General features: G+C 50.3%; 1 protein-coding gene across 1 annotated transcript in view; it reads right to left on the bottom strand.

Annotated features, from left to right (window-relative positions):
* Positions 1-298: 298 nt before the first annotated feature.
* Positions 299-20,486, bottom strand: part of GDAP1L1 (ganglioside induced differentiation associated protein 1 like 1) — a 99,098-nt gene continuing 78,910 nt past the window's right edge. The window contains exon 6 of the mRNA XM_075350346.1: positions 299-995. Coding sequence (XP_075206461.1) covers positions 652-995 — 344 coding nt within the window. The 3' untranslated portion in view covers positions 299-651. The remainder of the gene's footprint in view (positions 996-20,486) is intronic.

Below are 20,486 nucleotides of genomic sequence, written 5' to 3'. Positions count from 1 at the left end.
GGAGATGGTGGTTGATTGACTTGTCATATTGAGGAGGCAGCCACCACATGATGGCAGTAACATTAGCTAAAAGTGGCGCTAAATTACATTTTCAGACACAAGTGTAATGTTAATAAAGCCGCCATATTTTCTGATTCTGGACACCCACTAGAGGTGTATATACCCTATAATAAAAGTGTTCCTAAGCGTTGGCCAACCCTCCACAAGTTGACTGTGGTGGCTTTACCCAATGCAGGGAGCCCCGTCATATCAGCTGCGGGAGATGAATAAGGAGAATTATTATATTCCTGCTGTCCGCCACGGTCCAGAGCAATTTATTACAATAATAAATCGATATAGGAATGTTGATTGAGGTTTGGGGGAGGGATAATCTTTATGTCTATGGCCATCTGTAGAGAAAACGTCGATTTAGGAAATTTTAGATTGCATCCTTGATCTATTAATACTGCAACAGTCTATTTTTTTTTGTTCTCTACAAAAGTCATTTTCAAATATAGTAGTTGTGTTGCGATATAAGGTCTACGTGTTCTCTTTCATGGAATGTTTACATTAGCGTTAAGGATATTTCATGGCGACGATTGTTCCGGTTCCTGGTTCTCGGCTGAATTATAACACATAGCACAGAGACATCAAACTAAGACACGCTAGTCATTAGATGTATTTCTTCTTTAAATACCAGTAGGCAAAATATCCCATCCCCCCTAGTGACCCCATAAGGAAAGATGCCCCGAAGAAAGATGGCGGTTTCCGTTTGACGAGGCGGAATGCGTTGGGTAAAACGGCTGAGAGGAGAGTGGTGTGGATGTCGCCCAGTACTCTCCGGAATGCATAGCGCTTCTGTATTCTCTCAAAGTAGGACTGTAAGTTTGGTCTGCTCCCATCTTCCCAGTGTTTTTTGGAAAGTCCTAGGAACTTGAGTCGATGTAACGTGGCTCCCAGAAGGATGTCAGCTAAGGTGAAGGTGGTCCCACAAAGCCACAGCTCACATTTGCAACCTAAGTAAGAAAGAGAAGGATTATTTGTGTTAGAACTATGAGTTACATCACGTTTGCATCTACATTCACATCGAGAGGTAAATTCTGAATTTCGCCAGTTTCCTATTCCCGGTGAGCTGCAACGTGGGATCTCAAATGAGCAGACAATTGACGTATTAATTGATTCTCAGATTCCAATTAGCAACCAGCAGAATTTCTACCTTGGATGTAAAAAGAGAATCATTTTCTCAGCATCTGTACATTCTAAGTAAATCTGACCACACACGAGAAGCCTGTTGGCTGATCGTTCGTGAAGCAAAATGATAACTCTCTAAATTTCCCCATACACATGAGATCTCAATGTGTTCTCAATCGGGACAGAGGATAAAACCCCCTTATCTTTAGGGAAAACAAATGGATTAACCATTGAAATTTCAAACATATCAGTCGGGAGAGAGTTGGGAGGCCCTCAAAAGATCAGATGGCCACCTAGCACCACCAAAATTGGCAGGTCCGGTGATAAAATAGGGAGGGCATCTCCTCACCTTATGTATATCTACTGCAAGATATATAGCGGCTGCTGCAGACCCACGGGTGAAATCACCGGAGACAGATGAATGGGAATAAATGTGGCTCCTCGGCGCTGCCATAAATGACCACATGAGATGCATTCAGGATCATAAAATATTCTGTATGGCTTATCGACGCAGTTCAAGGCATACACGCCTCTTCATCAGGAAATCAGTAAAAAATTATAATAGCTTTATATTATGGTTTTTAACTGATGAAAAGGTATGTGTGCCCTGAAACGCAATGATAAATAAACCATTCAGAATATTTTATGATCCTGGACTTATCTCATCTGGTTATTTACGGCAGCTCATTTAAGGCCCCGTCACACTAAGCAACATCGCTAGCAACATCGCTGCTAAGGAACAACTTTTGTGACGTAGCAGCGATGTTGCTAGTGATGTCGCTGTGTGTGACATCCAGCAACAACCCGACCCCTGCTGTGAGGTCGCTGGTTGTTGCTGAATGTCCTGGGCCATTTTTTAGTTGTTGCTGTCCCGCTGTGAAGCACAGATCGCTGTGTGTGACAGCGACAGAGCAACAACTAAATGTGCAGGCAGCAGGAGCCGGCTTCTGCGGAGGCTGGTAACCACAGTAAACATCGGGTAACCAAGAAGCTCTGTCCTTGGTTACCTGATATTTACCTTCGTCAGGGCCGGCTCCAGGTTTTTGTGGGCCCCGGGCGGAAGAGTCCCAGTGGGCCCCATAAACACGCAGACACACACACATACACAGATACATACACGTACATATACATATTTAAAGACAAACTCACAAAAATACATATAAACAGACAAATCTATACAGTCATATACACTGACATACATAGATACACATCATACATGCATACATACAGAGACACACACTGCTATGCTGCATACATACATATAGACAGACACACACATACTGCTCTGCTACATACATACATACATACAGACACACACATACTGCTCTGCATGCATACATACATATAGACAGACACACACACACACTGCTCTGCTACATACATACATATAGACAGACACACACATACTGCTCTGCTGCATGCATACATACATACAGACACACACACTGCTCTGCTGCATACATACATACAGACAGACACACATATACTGCTCTGCTGCATGCATACATACATACAGACACATACTGCTCTGCTGCATACATACATATAGACAGACAGACACATACTGCTCTGCATGCATACATACATACAGACAGACACGCATACTGCTCTGCTGCATACATACATGCATACATACATACAGACACGCATACTGCTCTGCTACATACATACATGCATACATACAGACACGTATACTGCTCTGCTGCATACATGCATACATACAGACACGCATACTGCTCTGCTACATACATACATGCATACATACACGCATATTGCTCTGCTGCATATATATATACATACATACAGACACGCATACTACTCTGCTACATATATACATACATACATACAGACACGCATACTGCTCTGCTGCATATATACATACATACATACAGACACGCATACTGCTCTGCTGCATATATACATACATACAGACACGCATACTGCTCTGCTGCATATATACATACATATAGACACGCATACTGCTCTGCTGCATATATACATACATACATACAGACACATACTGCTCTGCTGCATATATACATACATACAGACACGCATACTGCTCTGCTGCATATATACATACATACATACAGACACGCATACTGCTCTGCTGCATATATACATACATATAGACACGCATACTGCTCTGCTGCATATATACATACACATAGACACGCATACTGCTCTGCTGCATATATACATACATACAGACACGCATACTGCTCTGCTGCATATATACATACATACATACAGACACGCATACTGCTCTGCTGCATATATACATACATTTAGACACGCATACTGCTCTGCTGCATATATACATACATACAGACACGCATACTGCTCTGCTGCATATATACATACATATAGGCACGCATACTGCTCTGCTGCATACATACATGCATACATACAGACACATACTGCTCTGCTGCATATATACATACATACAGACACGCATACTGCTCTGCTGCATATATACATACATACATACAGACACATACTGCTCTGCTGCATATATACATACATACAGACACGCATACTGCTCTGCTGCATATATACATACATACATACAGACACACATACTGCTCTGCTGCATATATACATACATATAGACACGCATACTGCTCTGCTGCATATATACATACATACAGACACATACTGCTCTGCTGCATATATACATACATACAGACACGCATACTGCTCTGCTGCATATATACATACATACATACAGACACGCATACTGCTCTGCTGCATATATACACACATATAGACACGCATACTGCTCTGCTGCATATATACATACATACATACAGACACATACTGCTCTGCTGCATATATACATACATACAGACACGCATACTGCTCTGCTGCATATATACATACATACATACAGACACGCATACTGCTCTGATGCATATATACATACATATAGACATGCACACTGCTCTGCTGCATGCATACATACAAACACACACCTTGCTCTGCGGGGCCCACACACGCGGCTCTGCGGGGCCCACACACGCGGCTCTGGGGGCCACACACGCGGCTCCGGGGGCCACACACGCAGCTCTGCGGGGCCCACACACGCACGGGGGGACAGGGAGGGGCGGGGAGGGAGTGATGTCCCACCTACTGATCAGGTCACGGTGCAGATGGGGCCCACACAGCGCTGGAGGGAAGCGATGTGCTGGGGGTCGCTGGTTGGCACTGTGACTCCTTCATCTGTGGGACCGAGCAGGACGCCGGGCGGTAGCTCCGCCCACAGCTGATGCTCAATGCAGGAGAACATAGTGAACGCTGTGGTCTGCGGGCCTTAAAGGGCCGGCAGCCACAGTTTCCAGTGCCAAGGACTGCTGTTCCCGGAATTCGGCCCGGAGGCAGCAGAACTGACGAGGCCGAGTGGGCCCCCCCCAGCTCTCCAGGGCCCCGGCATTTGCCCGGGTATGCCGCGTGCTGACGCCGGCCCTGACCTTCGTTACTAGCCTCCGCCGCTCTCCCTGTCAGTGCCGGCTCCTGCTCTGTGCACATGTAGCTGCAGGACACATCGGGTTAATTAACCCGATGTGTGCTATAGCTAGGAGAGCAGGGAGCCAGCGCTAAGCATTGTGCGCTGCTCCCTGCTCTGTGCACATTTAGCTGCAGTACACATCGGGTAATTAACCCGATGTGTGCTGTAACTAGGAGAGCAAGGAGCCAGCGCTAAGCAGTGTGCACTGCTCCCTGCTCTCTGCACGTGTAGCTGCAGCACACATCGGGTAATTAACCCGATGTGTGCTGTAACTAGGAGAGCAGGGAGCCAGCGCTAAGCGGTGTGCGCTGCTCCCTGCTCTCTGCACGTGTAGCTGCGTGCGCTGGTAACCAAGGTAAATATCGGGTTGGTTACCCGATATTTACCTTAGTTACCAAGCGCAGCATCTTCCACGCGGCGCTGGGGGCTGGTCACTGGTTGCTGGTGAGCTCACCAGCAACTCGTGTAGCGACGCTCCAGCGATCCCTGCCAGGTCAGGTTGCTGGTGGGATCGCTGGAGCATCGCAGTGTGACATCTCACCAGCAACCTCCTAGCAACTTACCAGCGATCCCCATCGTTGTTGGGATCGCTGGTAAGTTGTTTAGTGTGACTGGACCTTTATTCTCATTCATCTAAATAGTTAATGCCACATGTCCATTGTTCTCAATGATAAAAGCAGTCAGATTGGGGTCAGTGGATCTTCATTCTACCAACTTTCCTACTTCTAACGGTACCGTCACATATAACGAGATCGCTAGCGAGATCGCAGCTGAGTCACGGTTTCTGTGACGCAGTAGCGATCTCGTTAGCGATCTTGTTATGTGTGACATCTACCAGCGATCAGACCCCTGCTGTGAGATCTCTAGTCATTGCAGAATGGTTCAGGCCATTTTCTTCAAAGGCAATGTCCTGCTGGGCAGGACACATCGCTGTTTGACACTGTGTGACAGGGTCACAGTGACTGCTGAGATTGTTATACAGGTCGCTGCTGCGACCTGTATTGTTCCTGCATCATTGGTAAGATCTGACTGTGTGACATCTCACCAGCGACCTCCCAGCAACTAACCAGCGATCCCTATCAGGTCACATCGTTTTCGGGATCGCTGGTAAGTCGTTGTGTGTGACTGGGCCTTTAAGATATGTATGCTTTGAATCTGCCATAAATGCTTAACATGGAAATAACCCTTGTAATAACATTGCATCAGTGGCGTAATATGGAGGGGTGTGGGTACGATCATCCTGAACACAAAATTCTTAGTTGTGTAAAAAAAAAATGTAAAAGAAATAATAAAGGTTTTAATTTTTCTTTTGAAAATTTGTTCCCCTGAGAAGAGGCTTTGGTAATGCCAAATATTTGGAGCAGGGCACATGCGTAGGATCTCTGGCTAGATGCCGTCGAAAAGCAGACTAGTGCCACTTTGAACTATATCGGCGTCAACCTGACACTGTTACAGTTGTAGAGCAGGGAGTCATAGGCTCTCTACCCCACCACTGATTGGCAGCTTTCTGTGTTCACTGTATATTGAAAGAAAGCTGCCAATCAGTGGTGTGGGCAAAAGCAGTTGTAGAGCTCAGCATTCATAGATCTGCTACATCTGTAATAGAGAAAACTGTGATTGTTTGAAAATGACAGCTTGCCGACCAACAAATGACACATCGCTGGAATCAGGATTTGCGTAGGTGGCACAAAGGTGGCGTCCCATCATTACTTATGGAGGAGGCACTCACTGCGTGTTAAAAAGTAGCATTATTACTAGGTTGGAGAGTGTTTTGGCACTGGCAACCCACTGCATTGCATGGATATGTATCCTGCTTAGTCTGCAGTGTGTACGGCATGACTGATTGTATCAATGGGAATGTACATTAATAATACAGGAAGAAGAGCATGTGAGATAAAAAAAGAACAGAGTAACAGATATGACCGACAAGGTCAATATCTGAGAGGTGAAATACTGTTCGCCATTGTGCATATTTGACTAAATGTAATTTGGTAAAAGTACCAGAAGAGGGAGCCAGAGAGTATGAAGTACAGTAAAAATGCTGGATAACACACCATTATAATCTCTTGCCCATGGAGGTGGGTTTTAGGTTTAATTGCAAATTAATGATGTTTTATGCTATAAAGTTTAGGCAAGTGAAAAAGATTTATGGACGAAAACTGAATTGCAAAACGGTAACAGTTTTTGTAATACAATATGAGGGCAATCTCTTATGTCAGTTGTCTTTAAAGGGAACCTGTCACCAGTTTTTTAGTATCCAAACAAAAGCCACCACCTCTATTACAGTCCACAAATCTGTATATCATCTACTAACTCCCCTCTATACCCCCAAAAATACCATTTGAATTTCTCTTGCGCTATATGAAAATTACTACGTTCCTGCTTAATTTTCCTAATCACCATCTTCCTGCTTTGATAGATGTGGATAACGAATCCTGTGTCATCCACATACTGCAATGAAATCTCATGCCTACACAGTAGCATCACAGGCCCGCAAATAAAGGAGTTGAAAACAAAAGTGGCGCGTGCGCATTGATGTCCTATACCAGTCATGGCGAACCTTTTACAGGCCGAGTGCCCAAACTGTAGCCCTAAACCCAATTTTTTTTCCGAAGTGCCAACCAATCCTATTATGTAAAGAATTGATTGTAACCTTACCTTTGCCGTCTTCTCTTCAGCAGGGGGCATCACGCTCGTGCTTACCACACATTGAAGCTGAGCCCCTGCCCTTTCCAGACACAGCAGTTGGATTGATCTTTCTGGAAAAAAAATGCAGCATATTACACAGAGATTTTAGCCTGGAATGCAATCATATGTCACCCTGAAATCCACATCTACATGTCAAAGTCTGAAGATCCTGAAATCCCATAAAGACGTACGAGATGCTCCCCTCCCCTTCATTGTGTAGTTATGCCCCCTTCCTGGGCCACTTCCTGGTAAACATGTCCCCCATCCTGACATATATTTACTACATTCTGGTATATTTGTCCCCATCATGACCCCATCCTGGTAAATGTCCTCCATCCTGGTAAATGTCCTCCATCCTGGTAAATGTACCCCATCCTGACATATTGCCGATCCTTGTAAATGTTCCCCCATCCCGGCATGTACCCCATTCCTGGTAAATGTTCCCAATCCTGGTTAATTTACCCCCATCCAGGTAAATGTACCCTATCGTGGCATGTTTCCTCCATCCTGGCATGCATGTTTCCTCCATCCTGGCATGCATGTTTCCTCCATCCTGGCATGCATGTGTGATGCCCTGGGCAAGCCAGGGGTCACAGGTCATAACACCACCACACCCTACACCCCAGTTAGGAACACCAAGGCTAACCTAAAATCCTTGTTGCCTTCCTCCAGGGGCTGATGTCCACACCAGGGGGTGGGCCAGGCGGTTGGCTCCGCCCACCAAGGAGTTCACAGCCCTGGAGGCGGGAAAACCAGGCAGATCAGTGAAGCTAGGGAAGTGAAAGAAGAAGGAAGTGGTAGAGGAGCTAAGGAGAGAAGCTGAAGTAAAGGGAAAGTGACAGTTAGTACAGCCTGAAGCTGGTCCGGGTGTGTGCCCCGGACTGAGAGACAGCAAGGTCAGCAGACGGCGGTGACTGTCTGCAGGGGTGACTGCTTGGAGGTTGCTGGAAGGACCGCGGACGGGTGGTGGCCCGGCGGTACCAGAGCGGTATACGAAAAGCAGTCAGCACCAGTGGCAGGGGCCTTTCGGATCCCGGCAAGGCTAGGAGTCGCCTTGAATTTGCCAAATCCGTTAGTGAAGGGGACCTCTGGGTCTCCCAACAAGCAAGTCCCGATTGAAGGCAACAGTCCAACCGTTACAGAGAAACACCGCCACCGCCAGGGCACCAGTTTCTCGGGGCCAGCGCCTGCGGGCAAAGTAGGGCTCCTCCGGCCCATATCCAAGCCGGGGAGCGGGTTACCGGTGGGAACCCATCGCAACCATCATCATCTTAGGTGCAGGAAAAAGGGACCGTCACCGTCAACTACTGGGGAAAGCAAGTCTGGCCCATCGCTCGAGCCACGGAGCAGCAGCAGCAGGCCACAGCGGCAGCCGGACCCGAGCAGTGGGAGAGCGCGGCGTCCCCTCCTCCGCCCGCGACACATGTTTCCTCCATCCTGGCATGCATGTTTCTTCCATCCTGGCATGCATGTTTCCTCCATCCTGGCATGCATGTTTCCTCCATCCTGGCATGCATGTTTCCTCCATCCTGGCATGTATGTTTCCTCCATCCTGGCATGCATGTTTCCTCCATCCTGGCATGCATGTTTCCTCCATCCTGGCATGCATGTTTCCTCCATCCTGGCATGCATGTTTCCTCCATCCTGGCATGCATGTTTCCTCCATCCTGGCATGCATGTTTCCTCCATCCTGGCATGTATGTTTCTTCCATCCTGGCATGTATGTTTCCTCCATCCTGGCATGCATGTTTCCTCCATCCTGGCATGCATGTTTCTCCATCCTGGCATGCATGTTTCCTCCATACTGGCATGCATGTTTCCTCCATCCTGGCATGTATGTTTCTTCCATCCTGGCATGTATGTTTCCTCCATCCTGGCATGTATGTTTCCTCCATCCTGGCATGCATGTTTCCTCCATCCTGGCATGCATGTTTCCTCCATCCTGGCATGTATGTTTCCTCCATCCTGGCATGCATGTTTCCTCCATCCTGGCAAGCATGTTTCCTCCATCCTGGCATGCATGTCATCCCCCCCATGCTGGCATGCGTGCCCCCCCCCCCCCATGCTGGCATGTGTGTTCTCCCACCCCATGCTGGCATGTGCGTTCCCCCACCCCATGCTGGCATGTGCGTTCCCCCTCCCCCACCCCATGCTGGCATGTGCGTTCCCCCTCCCCCACCCCATGCTGGCATGTGCGTTCCCCCTCCTCCACCCCATGCTGGCATGTGCGTTCCCCCTCCCCCACCCCATGCTGGCATGTGTGTTCCCCCACCCCACGCTGGCATGTGCGTTCCCCCACCTCCACCCCATGCTGGCATGTGCGTTCCCCCTCCCACACCCCATGCTGGCATGTGCGTTCCCCCACCCCACGCTGGCATGTGCGTCCCCCCTCCCCCACCCCATGCTGGCATGTGCGTTCCCCCACCCCACGCTGGCATGTGCGTTCCCCCACCTCCACCCCATGCTGGCATGTGCGTTTCCCCTCCCCCACCCCACGCTGGCATGTGCGTTCCCCCTCCCCCACCCCACGCTGGCATGTGCGTTCCCCCACCCCATGCTGGCGCTGCCCCCCCCATCCCCACCTTGGCACAGCCGCACACGAGTTTAAAAAAAAAAAGTAACACACAACTTACCTGCACACGCTCCCCTGCTGCGCGCCGCTGGGTCCTCAGATCCCACGCAGCCAGCAGACGATGCCGGCGCCGCTCTGACGCTCCTCCGTCTCCTAGGCAACACACCTGCAGCCTGGGGAGGTGGAGTGTCAGAGCGGAGGAGAAATGCCGCTCCAACACAGATTTGATCTGCCGGCGCGACTGCACTAGCAGACCAAAGCTGTGTAGGATCGGGCGACAGCACGCGTGCCCCCAGAATGGGCTCAGCGTGCCCCTGGTGGCACGCGTGCCATAGGTTCGCCATCACTGTCCTATACTCTCCTCAGTAGGACAGAGCATAGGTTCATGGACTGCAATAAAGAATTAGATAAAGTTGGTGGCTTTTCTCTGGATACTGAAAAACTGGTGACAGGTTCATTAAGTGTAAGGACTAACAAAAAACCCTTATAAAGCGAACCTAATAGGGGCAGCCACATCCACAAACAGCTCCCAAAAAGTCTACTATACTATCTATAACCCAGTCCATTAAGCAATCCTTCTCATCTTCATATAACCCACCAGGGGCGTACATACTATTGGAGCAGCCTGTGCACTCACGTAGAGGCTCAAGAGGCAAGGGGGTCACTTACAACTCCAAGCAGGTGTACCGCCCCGCGGGCTCGGCTGCGACCGCTGAGCCGCTCTGATCCATGCTCGTACGGTGGGTGGTGGCTCGAGCTCCTCACGGACCCGGGGGTCACGTCGCTCTGCAAGGGGTTGGCGCTACACGCAGGGACTTCAGTGGGGAAAGTTCCACGGCCGGGGCCGCGGTGGTTTGGTAGGGGTGTAAGTTCGTGACGCCACCCACGGGTTGTGGTGAATAGATGGACACCACCGCTGCCGTTAACTAGGCCTCCCAGGGACGGTGTTGCGCAGCTTGGTGTTGACCCCTCCGTGGGTACGGGAGTGATGATCCCGAGGTAGGTGCGGAGGTGTGGGAGCGGGTGCGGGCGTATGCTGGCGCGGTGCTGTGCGGTGCGCGGCCCGAAGGCACTGGTGTACTCACTATGACACAATACACTGGAGTCTCTGGTAAACCAAACGGGATGATGAACGGGGCCTGCAGCCGGCTGCAGCTTCTCCCTGAACGGGTTGGTGGTTTCCGCCTTTCTCCTGCACCTCTCTATATGAATGTTTGACTCCTATGCCTAAGCAACGGTAGTCCGCTCCCCGGCTTGCTGGCTGTCGGAAGAGCCCTGTTTGCCCGCAGACGCTGGCCCTTTGGGTCTCTATGCCTTGGCGGTGGCTTTACCCTGTATGGTTGGGCTGTTGTCTTCTAACGGGTCTTGTGTGGGATAGGTCCTTAAGTCCAGTCCTCAATCAGTTGATTTGACTCGGCCCTGTCGGTTCCGGGCTTTGTACTGGGTCTGAGTAACCCTCCTGGTGCTCCGGTTTCCAATCGGTTCCCCGGTTCGGTACCGGCGGGCCACAGCCCGACCTCGGTCCCTACGGTTCCACCGGCTGTAATCCCAGCTCCTGCAGGCGGCCACCACCGTCTGCCTCCTTGCCAGAAGTGACTGGGCTCCGACCTAATCATGGCTCTCAGAGATAACAGAGCTCAATGAGATCTATGTATAAATATAGTGATGGCAGTGTAGACTCTGGACAAAACAGCTGATTGTGTTACAGCACAACTTGTGATAAGCTTTATAATTCTATTAATACTACAGCTTCTGCTACTCACCAGAACTGTCACTCAAGGGGGCAAGTTCACTCTGATATATGCCAGAAAGGAAAGAGACTAGCCACAGACAGAAGAGGACCTTGTGCAGGAACAATTTTTGGGACTCCTGTGTGACGCCCTGGACTAGTCAGGTCGTCCCAGGTAGTCTCATGCACACACACCCCCTCCCTGAAAAGGTGACAGCAGCCAACCAAGAAACCCTTGTCACCACCCTCCAGGTTTGATGTCCACACCAGGGGGGGTGGAGCCAGGTGGTTGGCTCCGCCCACCGATGAGTTCACAGGCCTGGAGGCGGGAAAGACACAAGTTCTAGTTCTAGTGCACAAGTAGATGAGTCTTGACAGTGAAGGAGAGAGGTTGAGTTCAAGGGCAGACCTGTGACCAGGCCTGCCAATAGTCTACTTAGGTGGCTGGGTCGGAGCCCAGTCACCTCTGGCAAGGAGGCAGACGGTGGTGGCCGTCTGCAGGAGCTGGGATTACAGCCGGTGGAACCGTAAGCACCCCGGCAGAGAGCCCGCCCCCGTGTCACATTTACAGTATCTGAATACAAAGAGGTACCACTTTATAAAGTCTTTCTTTTGGTCTCACATGGGGCACAATAATAACAGGGACCTTTCTAGAATGCAGCCCAGGAGCTGCAGAGGGGGAATCTTTTAGGACGGTTTTGGGCGAAATTTCTGCTGACAGGTTCCCTTTAATATTTAGATGCACACCCTTTGGAATAGATAACTGCAATCAATCGCTTCCCATAACCATCAACAAGCTTCTTACACCTCTCAACTGGAATTTTGGATCACTCTTCTTTTGCAAACTGCTCCAGGTCTTTCATATTTGAAGGCGCCGTCTCCCAACAACAATTTTAAAGATCTCTCCACAAGTGCTCAATGGGATTTACATCCGGATTCATTGCTGCTACTTCCGAACTCTCCAGCGCTTTGTTCCCATCCATTTCTGGGAGCTTTTTGAAACATGTCTGGGGGGTTATTGTACTGCTGGAAAACCCATGACCCAGGACGCAAACCCAGCTTTCTGACACAAGGAACTACAATGTGACCGAAAATCCTTTGGTAATCTACAGATTTCATGATGCCTTGCACAGTCAAGACACCCAGTGCCAAATGCAGCAAAAAACCCTCAAAACATCTGTTGACATCCACCATATTTGACTGTAGGTACTGTGTTCTTTTCTTTGAAGGCCTCATTCTGTTTTCAGTAAACAGTAGAATGATCAGCATTAGGGTACGCTCACACGAGCGTGAAAATCGGACGAGTGCAATGCGAGAAATTCTCGCATTGCACTCTGACCAATGTTAGGCAATGAGGTTGAGCTGTTGGTCAGCTTTTCTCGCATCCAGATTCTGGATGCGAGAAAAGCGGCAGCATGCTGCGATTGTCTGCGAGAGCCGTATCTCTCGCACCCATTCAAGTGAATGGATGCGAGAGATACATCGGACTGCACTCGGATGTTATCCCAGTGCAGTGCGATCTACGCACAGGCTGACAATGGAGGAGATGGGAGGATTAACCCCTCCCTCTCCTCCGCAGCGCCTGCACTCAGTTTCACAGCTGTGACCCGATCGTAAGATCGGGTTACAGTCGCATGACACCCGGCTCACGCTCGCAGCAGAGCCTGAGCCGGGGGACATTAGCATATCGCATCCGATGCTCTCGCATCGGATGCCATACGCTCGTGTGAGTCCAGCCTTATCAAAAAGCTCTATCTTGGTCTCATCTGTCCACAACACACTCTCCCAGAAGGATTTTGGCTTACTCACATACTCTCACGCTAGGTACGGGGAAGTATCAAGCAAATGGTGGAAGGGAAAGAGAACCCTGTGTCTAGGGAAGGGGGAGATGGTGACCCCTGATTAAGCCTACCTCTGGGCCCTGGCTTCCCTCACCACCCTAGATAGGTTACACATCTATGCATTGAGCTGGATACCTGACCCTGGCTGACCCTGAAGTAGGCCCTAGGCAGGGAGCGGATGGGATGAGTGCTTAGTCAACTCTACTAAGCTCTAACAAAAATACAGAGATAAACAGGGGGAAGTGAACAATAAACGTATCTCCAGATGACTCGGGGAGAACAGCTGCAACAACCACAAAGTTTCTCCAGATGTATACAAGCCAACTGCTTGCACTCAAGACTTGTTAAGGTTATAAGAGCTATCACCAGCACCGAGTAATAGGAAGTGAAGGTATATAAAAGACACCAATGGGAGTGCTGATGAATAGCAGCTGAAAGGCTGAAGAACTTTGCCGGGTCCTAAATGGAAAGGGATGAAAACCAAGCATAAATAATAGAAGGTCAAGGAGCAGTTTGCGCAGCCAAACACTGTGACCTTCTATGCCGGACACCATAGGACTGTCTGTCACCCGTGACACACCTGTAACAAGTACATTTTGGCAAACTGCAGTCTAGCTTTTTTATGTTTCTGTATCAGCAAGGGGGTCCTCCTGAGTCTCCTGCCATAGCATTTTTTTTCATTCAAATGTCAACGGATAGTTTGCGCTGACACTGACACACCCAGAGCCTGCAGGACAGGTTGAATTCTTTGCAACCTGATTGGGGTTATTTATCCACCATCCGGTCTATCCTGTGTTGTAACTTTTCCTTCATTTTTCTCTGCCGTCTACGTCCAGGGAGATAGCTACTTTACTATGGGTTGTAAACTTCTTGATTGTGTTATGTACAGTGGACAAACAAACATCAAGATCTCTGGAGATGGATTTATAATGTTGAGATTGTTGATATTTTCCAACAATTCTGGTTCTCAATTCCTCAGACAGTTCTCTTCTCCTCTTTCTGTTCTCCATGCTTAGTGAGCCACATGATGCAAAGATTGAGTCAACTTCTCTCCTTCTTATCTAGTTTCATTTTCATAACATACGGTAGCATTTCATAACAATTTTGTCCGGCCTGTTTTTGGGGTATTCTTTTGGGGGTTTTGTTTCTGGAACAATTGCCAACAATTTTGGCCATGACTGTATTTATTCACTTACTCTAGGGTATTTTCCCCTTTTTATTTTTATCTTAGGCTCTTTCTGTTAAAATGGCCACATTGTGAACAGGTGTCTACATATTTCACTTTTCCCAACATATATTTAAGCTCATTTCTTTGGTTTTATATAAAAAAATTTACAACCTGCCAGAATGATCACAGAATAACACCACTCTAGATTAGGCTATGTGCGCACACTGCGTTTTTGTGCGTTTTTGGCCGCTAAAACCGCACAAAAACGCACCCGCGGCAAAAAAACGCGGCAAAAAAACGCACGCGTTTTGCCGCGATTTGGTGCGTTTTTATGCTGCGTTTTGCTGCGTTTTTGCTCACTGCGTCTTTATGCGTTTTTTATCAGTGAACAAAAAAAAAAAGGTCTGATGTCATTTCCTTCATCAATGTGTTCTTCATTCTCCACTAGTGTATGCAGAAGAGCAGACAGCGGCAGAACTACAAGGCTCAGCATACTCCATCCAATAGTGTATGCAGGAGAGCAGACAGCAGCTGCAGAACTACAAGGCTCAGCATGCTCCATCCAGGACTGTATGCTTGAGGGAGAGTCAGGGGGAGCAGACCTACAAGGCTCAGCATCCTCAATCCAATAGTGTATGCAGGAGAGCAGACAGCAGCTGTCGAACTACAAGGCTCAGCATCCTGCTTCCAGGACTGTATGCAGGATTTCTTTGCCCCCCCAAACAAAAAAAATGACGTGGGCTTCGCCATATTTTTGTATGCTAGCCGGGTACAGCAGGCAGGTACGGGCTGCCCCCAACCCCCAGCTGCCTATTTGTACCCGGCTGGGAACCAAAAATATAGGGAAGCCCTTTTTTTTTTAAATTATTTCATGAATTTCATGAAATAATTTAAAAAAAAAATGACGTGAGCTTCGCCCAATTTTTGAGTCCAGCCGGGTACAACTAGGCAGCTGGGGATTGGAATCCACAGTGCCGGGTGCCCATGCTTTCTGGGCACCCCCGCTGTGAATTGCAGTCCCGCAGCCACCCCAGAAAATGGCGCTTTCATAGAAGCGCCATCTTCTGGCGCTGTATCCAACTCTTCCAGCTGCCCTGAAGCCGGGTGGCTAGCTGGGTAATAATGGAGTTAGGGCTAGCTGTATATTATCAGCTAGCCCTAAGCCCGAAATTCATGGTGTCACGCCAATATTAGACATGGCCACCATGAATTTCTAGTAAAGATAAAAAAAAAACACAACACAGAAAAATATTTTTATTAGAAATAAAACACAACACAATTAGTGACTCCATCTTTATTGAAATAAAGAACCCCCCCTCCGCAGTAATCCTGGGTTAGGGTCCCGCGCCGTCCAATCCGGATCCAATATCATCTGATCGGTTTGCTGGAAGGCAAAGCGATCAGATGATGTGTCAGGATCAAGTGCCTGAATCACATCACACATCAGCTGATTGTATAAAAGCCAATTATACAATCAGCTGATGCATCGGTGCAAAAAAAAATAAAAAAAACAATACTCACTTATGTGCTGATTACCGGCAGCTCCTGCAGCGATGGGGCGGGAGTATGATCCCGTCCGATCGCTGCAGCAGCTGCCGGTAATCAGGGATGAAGTCTCCCGGGCGCCCACGTCACCGCGATACTTACGATCACCTGATGCGTCAGGTGACTGCATCAGGTGATCCATCGCCAGGTCCTGCATCCATCGGAGGTTTCCCGGCCGTCTGCACACAGCCGGAGCGGGGGTGGCGATACCGTGAGAGGAGATGGGAGCGGGCATGGCACCGGGAGTCTGCAGACAGGTGAGTATAACTTTTTTTTTTTTTTTCTACTGTTAACTTTTGTTTTCGCAGCCGCTTCCACCTCCCGCCCAGACATGGCGCCGCACGGCAGCATTCATGCACAGGACTGGAGGTGGAAGCGGCGGTGATGGTACCGGGAGGATTCACGCTTCTGTATATACTGACAGAAGGAATCCTCTTCCTGTACACGTCACTTTACTACCCACCTCCTGCGTTTATAGCTGCGTTTTTGATCTTCAAAACGCACCAAAACGCAGCTACTTGCGTTTCTCATTGCGTCTTTCAACATCCCATTGAACTCAATGGATGAAAAGCGCAGTGAAAAACGCGGGAATAATTGACAGGCTGCGTTTTTGTGGCACCACAAAAACGCAGCTGAAAAAAAACAGATGTGTGCGGACAGCAAAAATTAAAACTCATAGACTTTGCTGGGGAAGCAAAGTCCTGCAGTTTTGAGGCCAAAAACGCACCCGAAAAACGCGCAAAAACGCCGCGAAAAACGCACTGTGCGCACATAGCCTTAGAAGTATTTTTTTATCTCAACTCTGTGCTGCACCTTTGTTCATACAACCAGCGCTGGTTCTAGATAGGATACCAATGTAAATGACTAAAGGCCCAGTCACACATAACGACTTACCAGTGATTCCAAAAACGATGCGACCAGATAGGGATCGCTGGTAAGTCGCTTGTGAGATGTCACACAGTCAGACCTTACCAATGATGCAGGAACGATACAGGTCGCAGTAGCGACCTGTATAACAATCTCAGCAGTCACTGTGACCCTGTCACACAGTGTCAAACACAGTGATGTGTCCTGCCCAGCAGGACATCGACTTTGAAGAAAATGGCCTGGACCATTCTGCAACGACCTCACAGCAGGGGCCTGATCGCTGGTAGCCGTCACACATAACGAGATCGCTAACGGGATCGCTACTGCGTCACAGAAACCGTGACTCAGCTGCGATCTCGCTAGCGATCTCGTTATGTGTGACGGTACCTTAAAGTCACCTGGAGATAATGTGTTTAGAAAGGTGTGCGATCACCTAATGAGCTGATTGCCTGGACACACAAGCTCAGTCAGTCACCCAACAGCCAGTTTTCTGTTTAGTGATGTGTTGTCCAGGGTTATGAGGTACTTGGTTCCGGGCTGTATATTTTCGGGGATGCTGTGTCACGGGTGATGCTGGCCATTGCCCGGTTCTGTCACCCTGGGGACGCTTTTTAATGGGGAATATTTACAGGGGAGATTAAAGTTATTGATGTGACGCCACCTGAGGGTCAAGATGGTAGAACCGCCGCTGATAAGTTGGTTATCCCCGGGGCTGGTGGTAATGGCAGCTGTGGTGGTAGGCCCTCCACAGGTAGAGCTGAACCCCGGGAGGTGTATGGTGGGGACTTTCGCCAAAGAAGGGAGGCCACACCGTGGCTGTAATTTAACAGTCTTTACTCACAGTTGGGCCCTTGGACGGCTGGTTCAGGTCCCTGTATTTCCAGTGCCAGTTTGAGGACTCGGTTTCTCTGTCCCTGGCACCCTCAATGTGGTTGGGTCCCCATAGCTTGGAGCTGGTTTGGCGCCTGACTGTCTTTTAGCAGACTCCTTCTTTGTACGGCGGGCAGTGTGGACCCTGTAGGGCCGGTCTGTGGTTTCGATCCCTGGTCCGCTCTTTACTGCTGATGCCCCCGGATCTGTGGGTCAGTGATATCCGTGAAGGTCCCCTCACTATGTAGGTATTTACCAGACCACGTGAAGCTGTCACCTGACCTAGGGCCCTGTGCCTCATCATTGCTCTGGTCCCAGTGCTACCTACCATGGCGACCACTCTCCTGTGCCCCCGGGTCATCGTTACACGACCCAGCTCTAGGCACCTCTCTCTCTACTTTTTACTCTCTACTTTCTCTGACTGTCTCCTCCTACCAGGCTGTCTAGTCCTCTTGACTGCCTCCGCCCTCTAGGTGGCCATCCCTTTAGTGTCTGACTAGCCAATTACCCCTGGTGTGGGTGGAAACTGGGATTTTGGTGTGTGCAAATGTCACTGGCACTGGTGTTCCAGGTCCCTGGGGCATAGGCCCTGCATCCTGGTGAGGATGCAGTACCTAGTAGTGCCCTGAGTGGTTCAGGGGCGCTACAGATACTCTTTCCATTTGATTACAACCACTAGAAATTGAGTTCTGCTCTTTTTTCAAGGAAGGAGCAGCGCCTCTGCACTATCATGGCAGTATACAGCTATAAGTAGATGAGATTTTTTTCTGCATGGGTAAGAAGAGTCAGCTACCAGAGGGGGAAGGATACTTATTCTATCCACAGCCTACTCCAGCAGTACAGATTACCAGCAATACAATTAGACTCATGGAAGGAAAAATAATGAAACAGTATTTTTATACCAGAAACAAACAGCCATGAACAGTATTTTAGGACTTTTCAAATAAAAACGATTCATGGGATAACCCCTTTACGAAAATGCACCCCTGTATAAGATTACTAAGCATTACCCAGTAATTATTACATGCCCTGATATAAAGAATACAGTCTCTTATCAATAAACAGATCCCTTATATAAAATAATCCGCCCCCTAACCACACCCATTTCACAGTCACGCCCATATCCACTCCCCATCCACACCCATTCAGCACAAACACGCAGGCAGCCGGCGGGCCTCCAGCACGGACACGCAGGCAGCCGGCGGGCCTCCAGCACGGACACGCAGGCAGCCGGCGGGCCTCCAGCACGGACACGCAGGCAGCCGGCGGGCCTCCAGCACGGACACGCAGGCAGCCGGCGGGCCTCCAGCACGGACACGCAGGCAGCCGGCGGGCCTCCAGCACGGACACGCAGGCAGCCGGCGGGCCTCCAGCACGGACACGCAGGCAGCCGGCGGGCCTCCAGCACGGACACGCAGGCAGCCGGCGGGCCTCCAGCACGGACACGCAGGCAGCCGGCGGGCCTCCAGCACGGACACGCAGGCAGCCGGCGGGCCTCCAGCACGGACACGCAGGCAGCCACAGTGAGGCGGCCGGTCGCCTTCACAGACAGGCGGCCGGCCGCCTTCACAGACAGGCGGCGGGCCGCCCGCACAGAGAGGCGGCCAGCCGCCCGCAGAGAGAGGCGGCCGGCCGCCCGCACAATGAGGCGGCGGGCCGCCCGCACAGACAGGCGGCGGGGGGCGCCCGCACAGACAGGCGGCGGGGGGCGCCCGCACAGACAGGCGGCAGGGGGGCGCCCGCACAGACAGGCGGCAGGGGGGCGCCCGCACAGACAGGCGGCAGGGGGGCGCCCGCACAGACAGGCGGCGGGGGGCGCCCGCACAGACAGGCGGCAGGGGGGCGCCCGCACAGACAGGCGGCAGGGGGGCGCCCGCACAGACAGGCGGCAGGGGGGCGCCCGCACAGACAGGCGGCAGGGGGGCGCCCGCACAGACAGGCGGCAGGGGGGCGCCCGCACAGACAGGCGGCGGGGGGCGCCCGCACAGACAGGCGGCGGGGGGCGCCCGCACAGACAGGTGGCGGGCCGACCGCACAGACAGGCGGCCGGCCGACCGCACAGACAGGCTCCGGCCGGGGGTGAGGGGGGAGGGAGGGAAATCAGCGCTGGGGAGATTAGTTTACTGTACCAGCAGCAGCACAGGCAGCGCTCCTCTCTATGCCACGTCTACTAGGATGGTAGGAGGGAAAAGCAGGGAGGCGGAGAGAGAGTGGGTGGGCGGAGCCCGGGAGCCGGCCGTCCCGCCCGTGGCAACGGGACAAACAACGTAAAGCGTGAAAGTCCCGCTGTATCCGGGACGGTTGGGAGGTATGCAGCATGTTAGAATGTGTACATAAGATCCCGCTGGTGGTGGCCGCAGCTTATAGGCCCCAAATCTGGTGACAGGTTCCCTTTAAAGTGAACCTGTCAGGTGCAATATGCACTCAGAGCCAGGAGCAGTTCTGGGTGTATATTGCTAATCCCTGCCTAACCATCCCTGTATACACTAGCATAGATAAAGAGATCAAGAACAAATATTTTTAAAGAT

This window comes from Anomaloglossus baeobatrachus, chromosome 5 (assembly GCF_048569485.1).
Source record: "Anomaloglossus baeobatrachus isolate aAnoBae1 chromosome 5, aAnoBae1.hap1, whole genome shotgun sequence".
Classification (NCBI taxonomy): Eukaryota; Metazoa; Chordata; class Amphibia; order Anura; family Aromobatidae; genus Anomaloglossus; species Anomaloglossus baeobatrachus.
The sequence above is the reverse complement of the archived record's forward strand: the minus strand, read 5'-3'. Positions and strand labels throughout refer to the sequence as shown.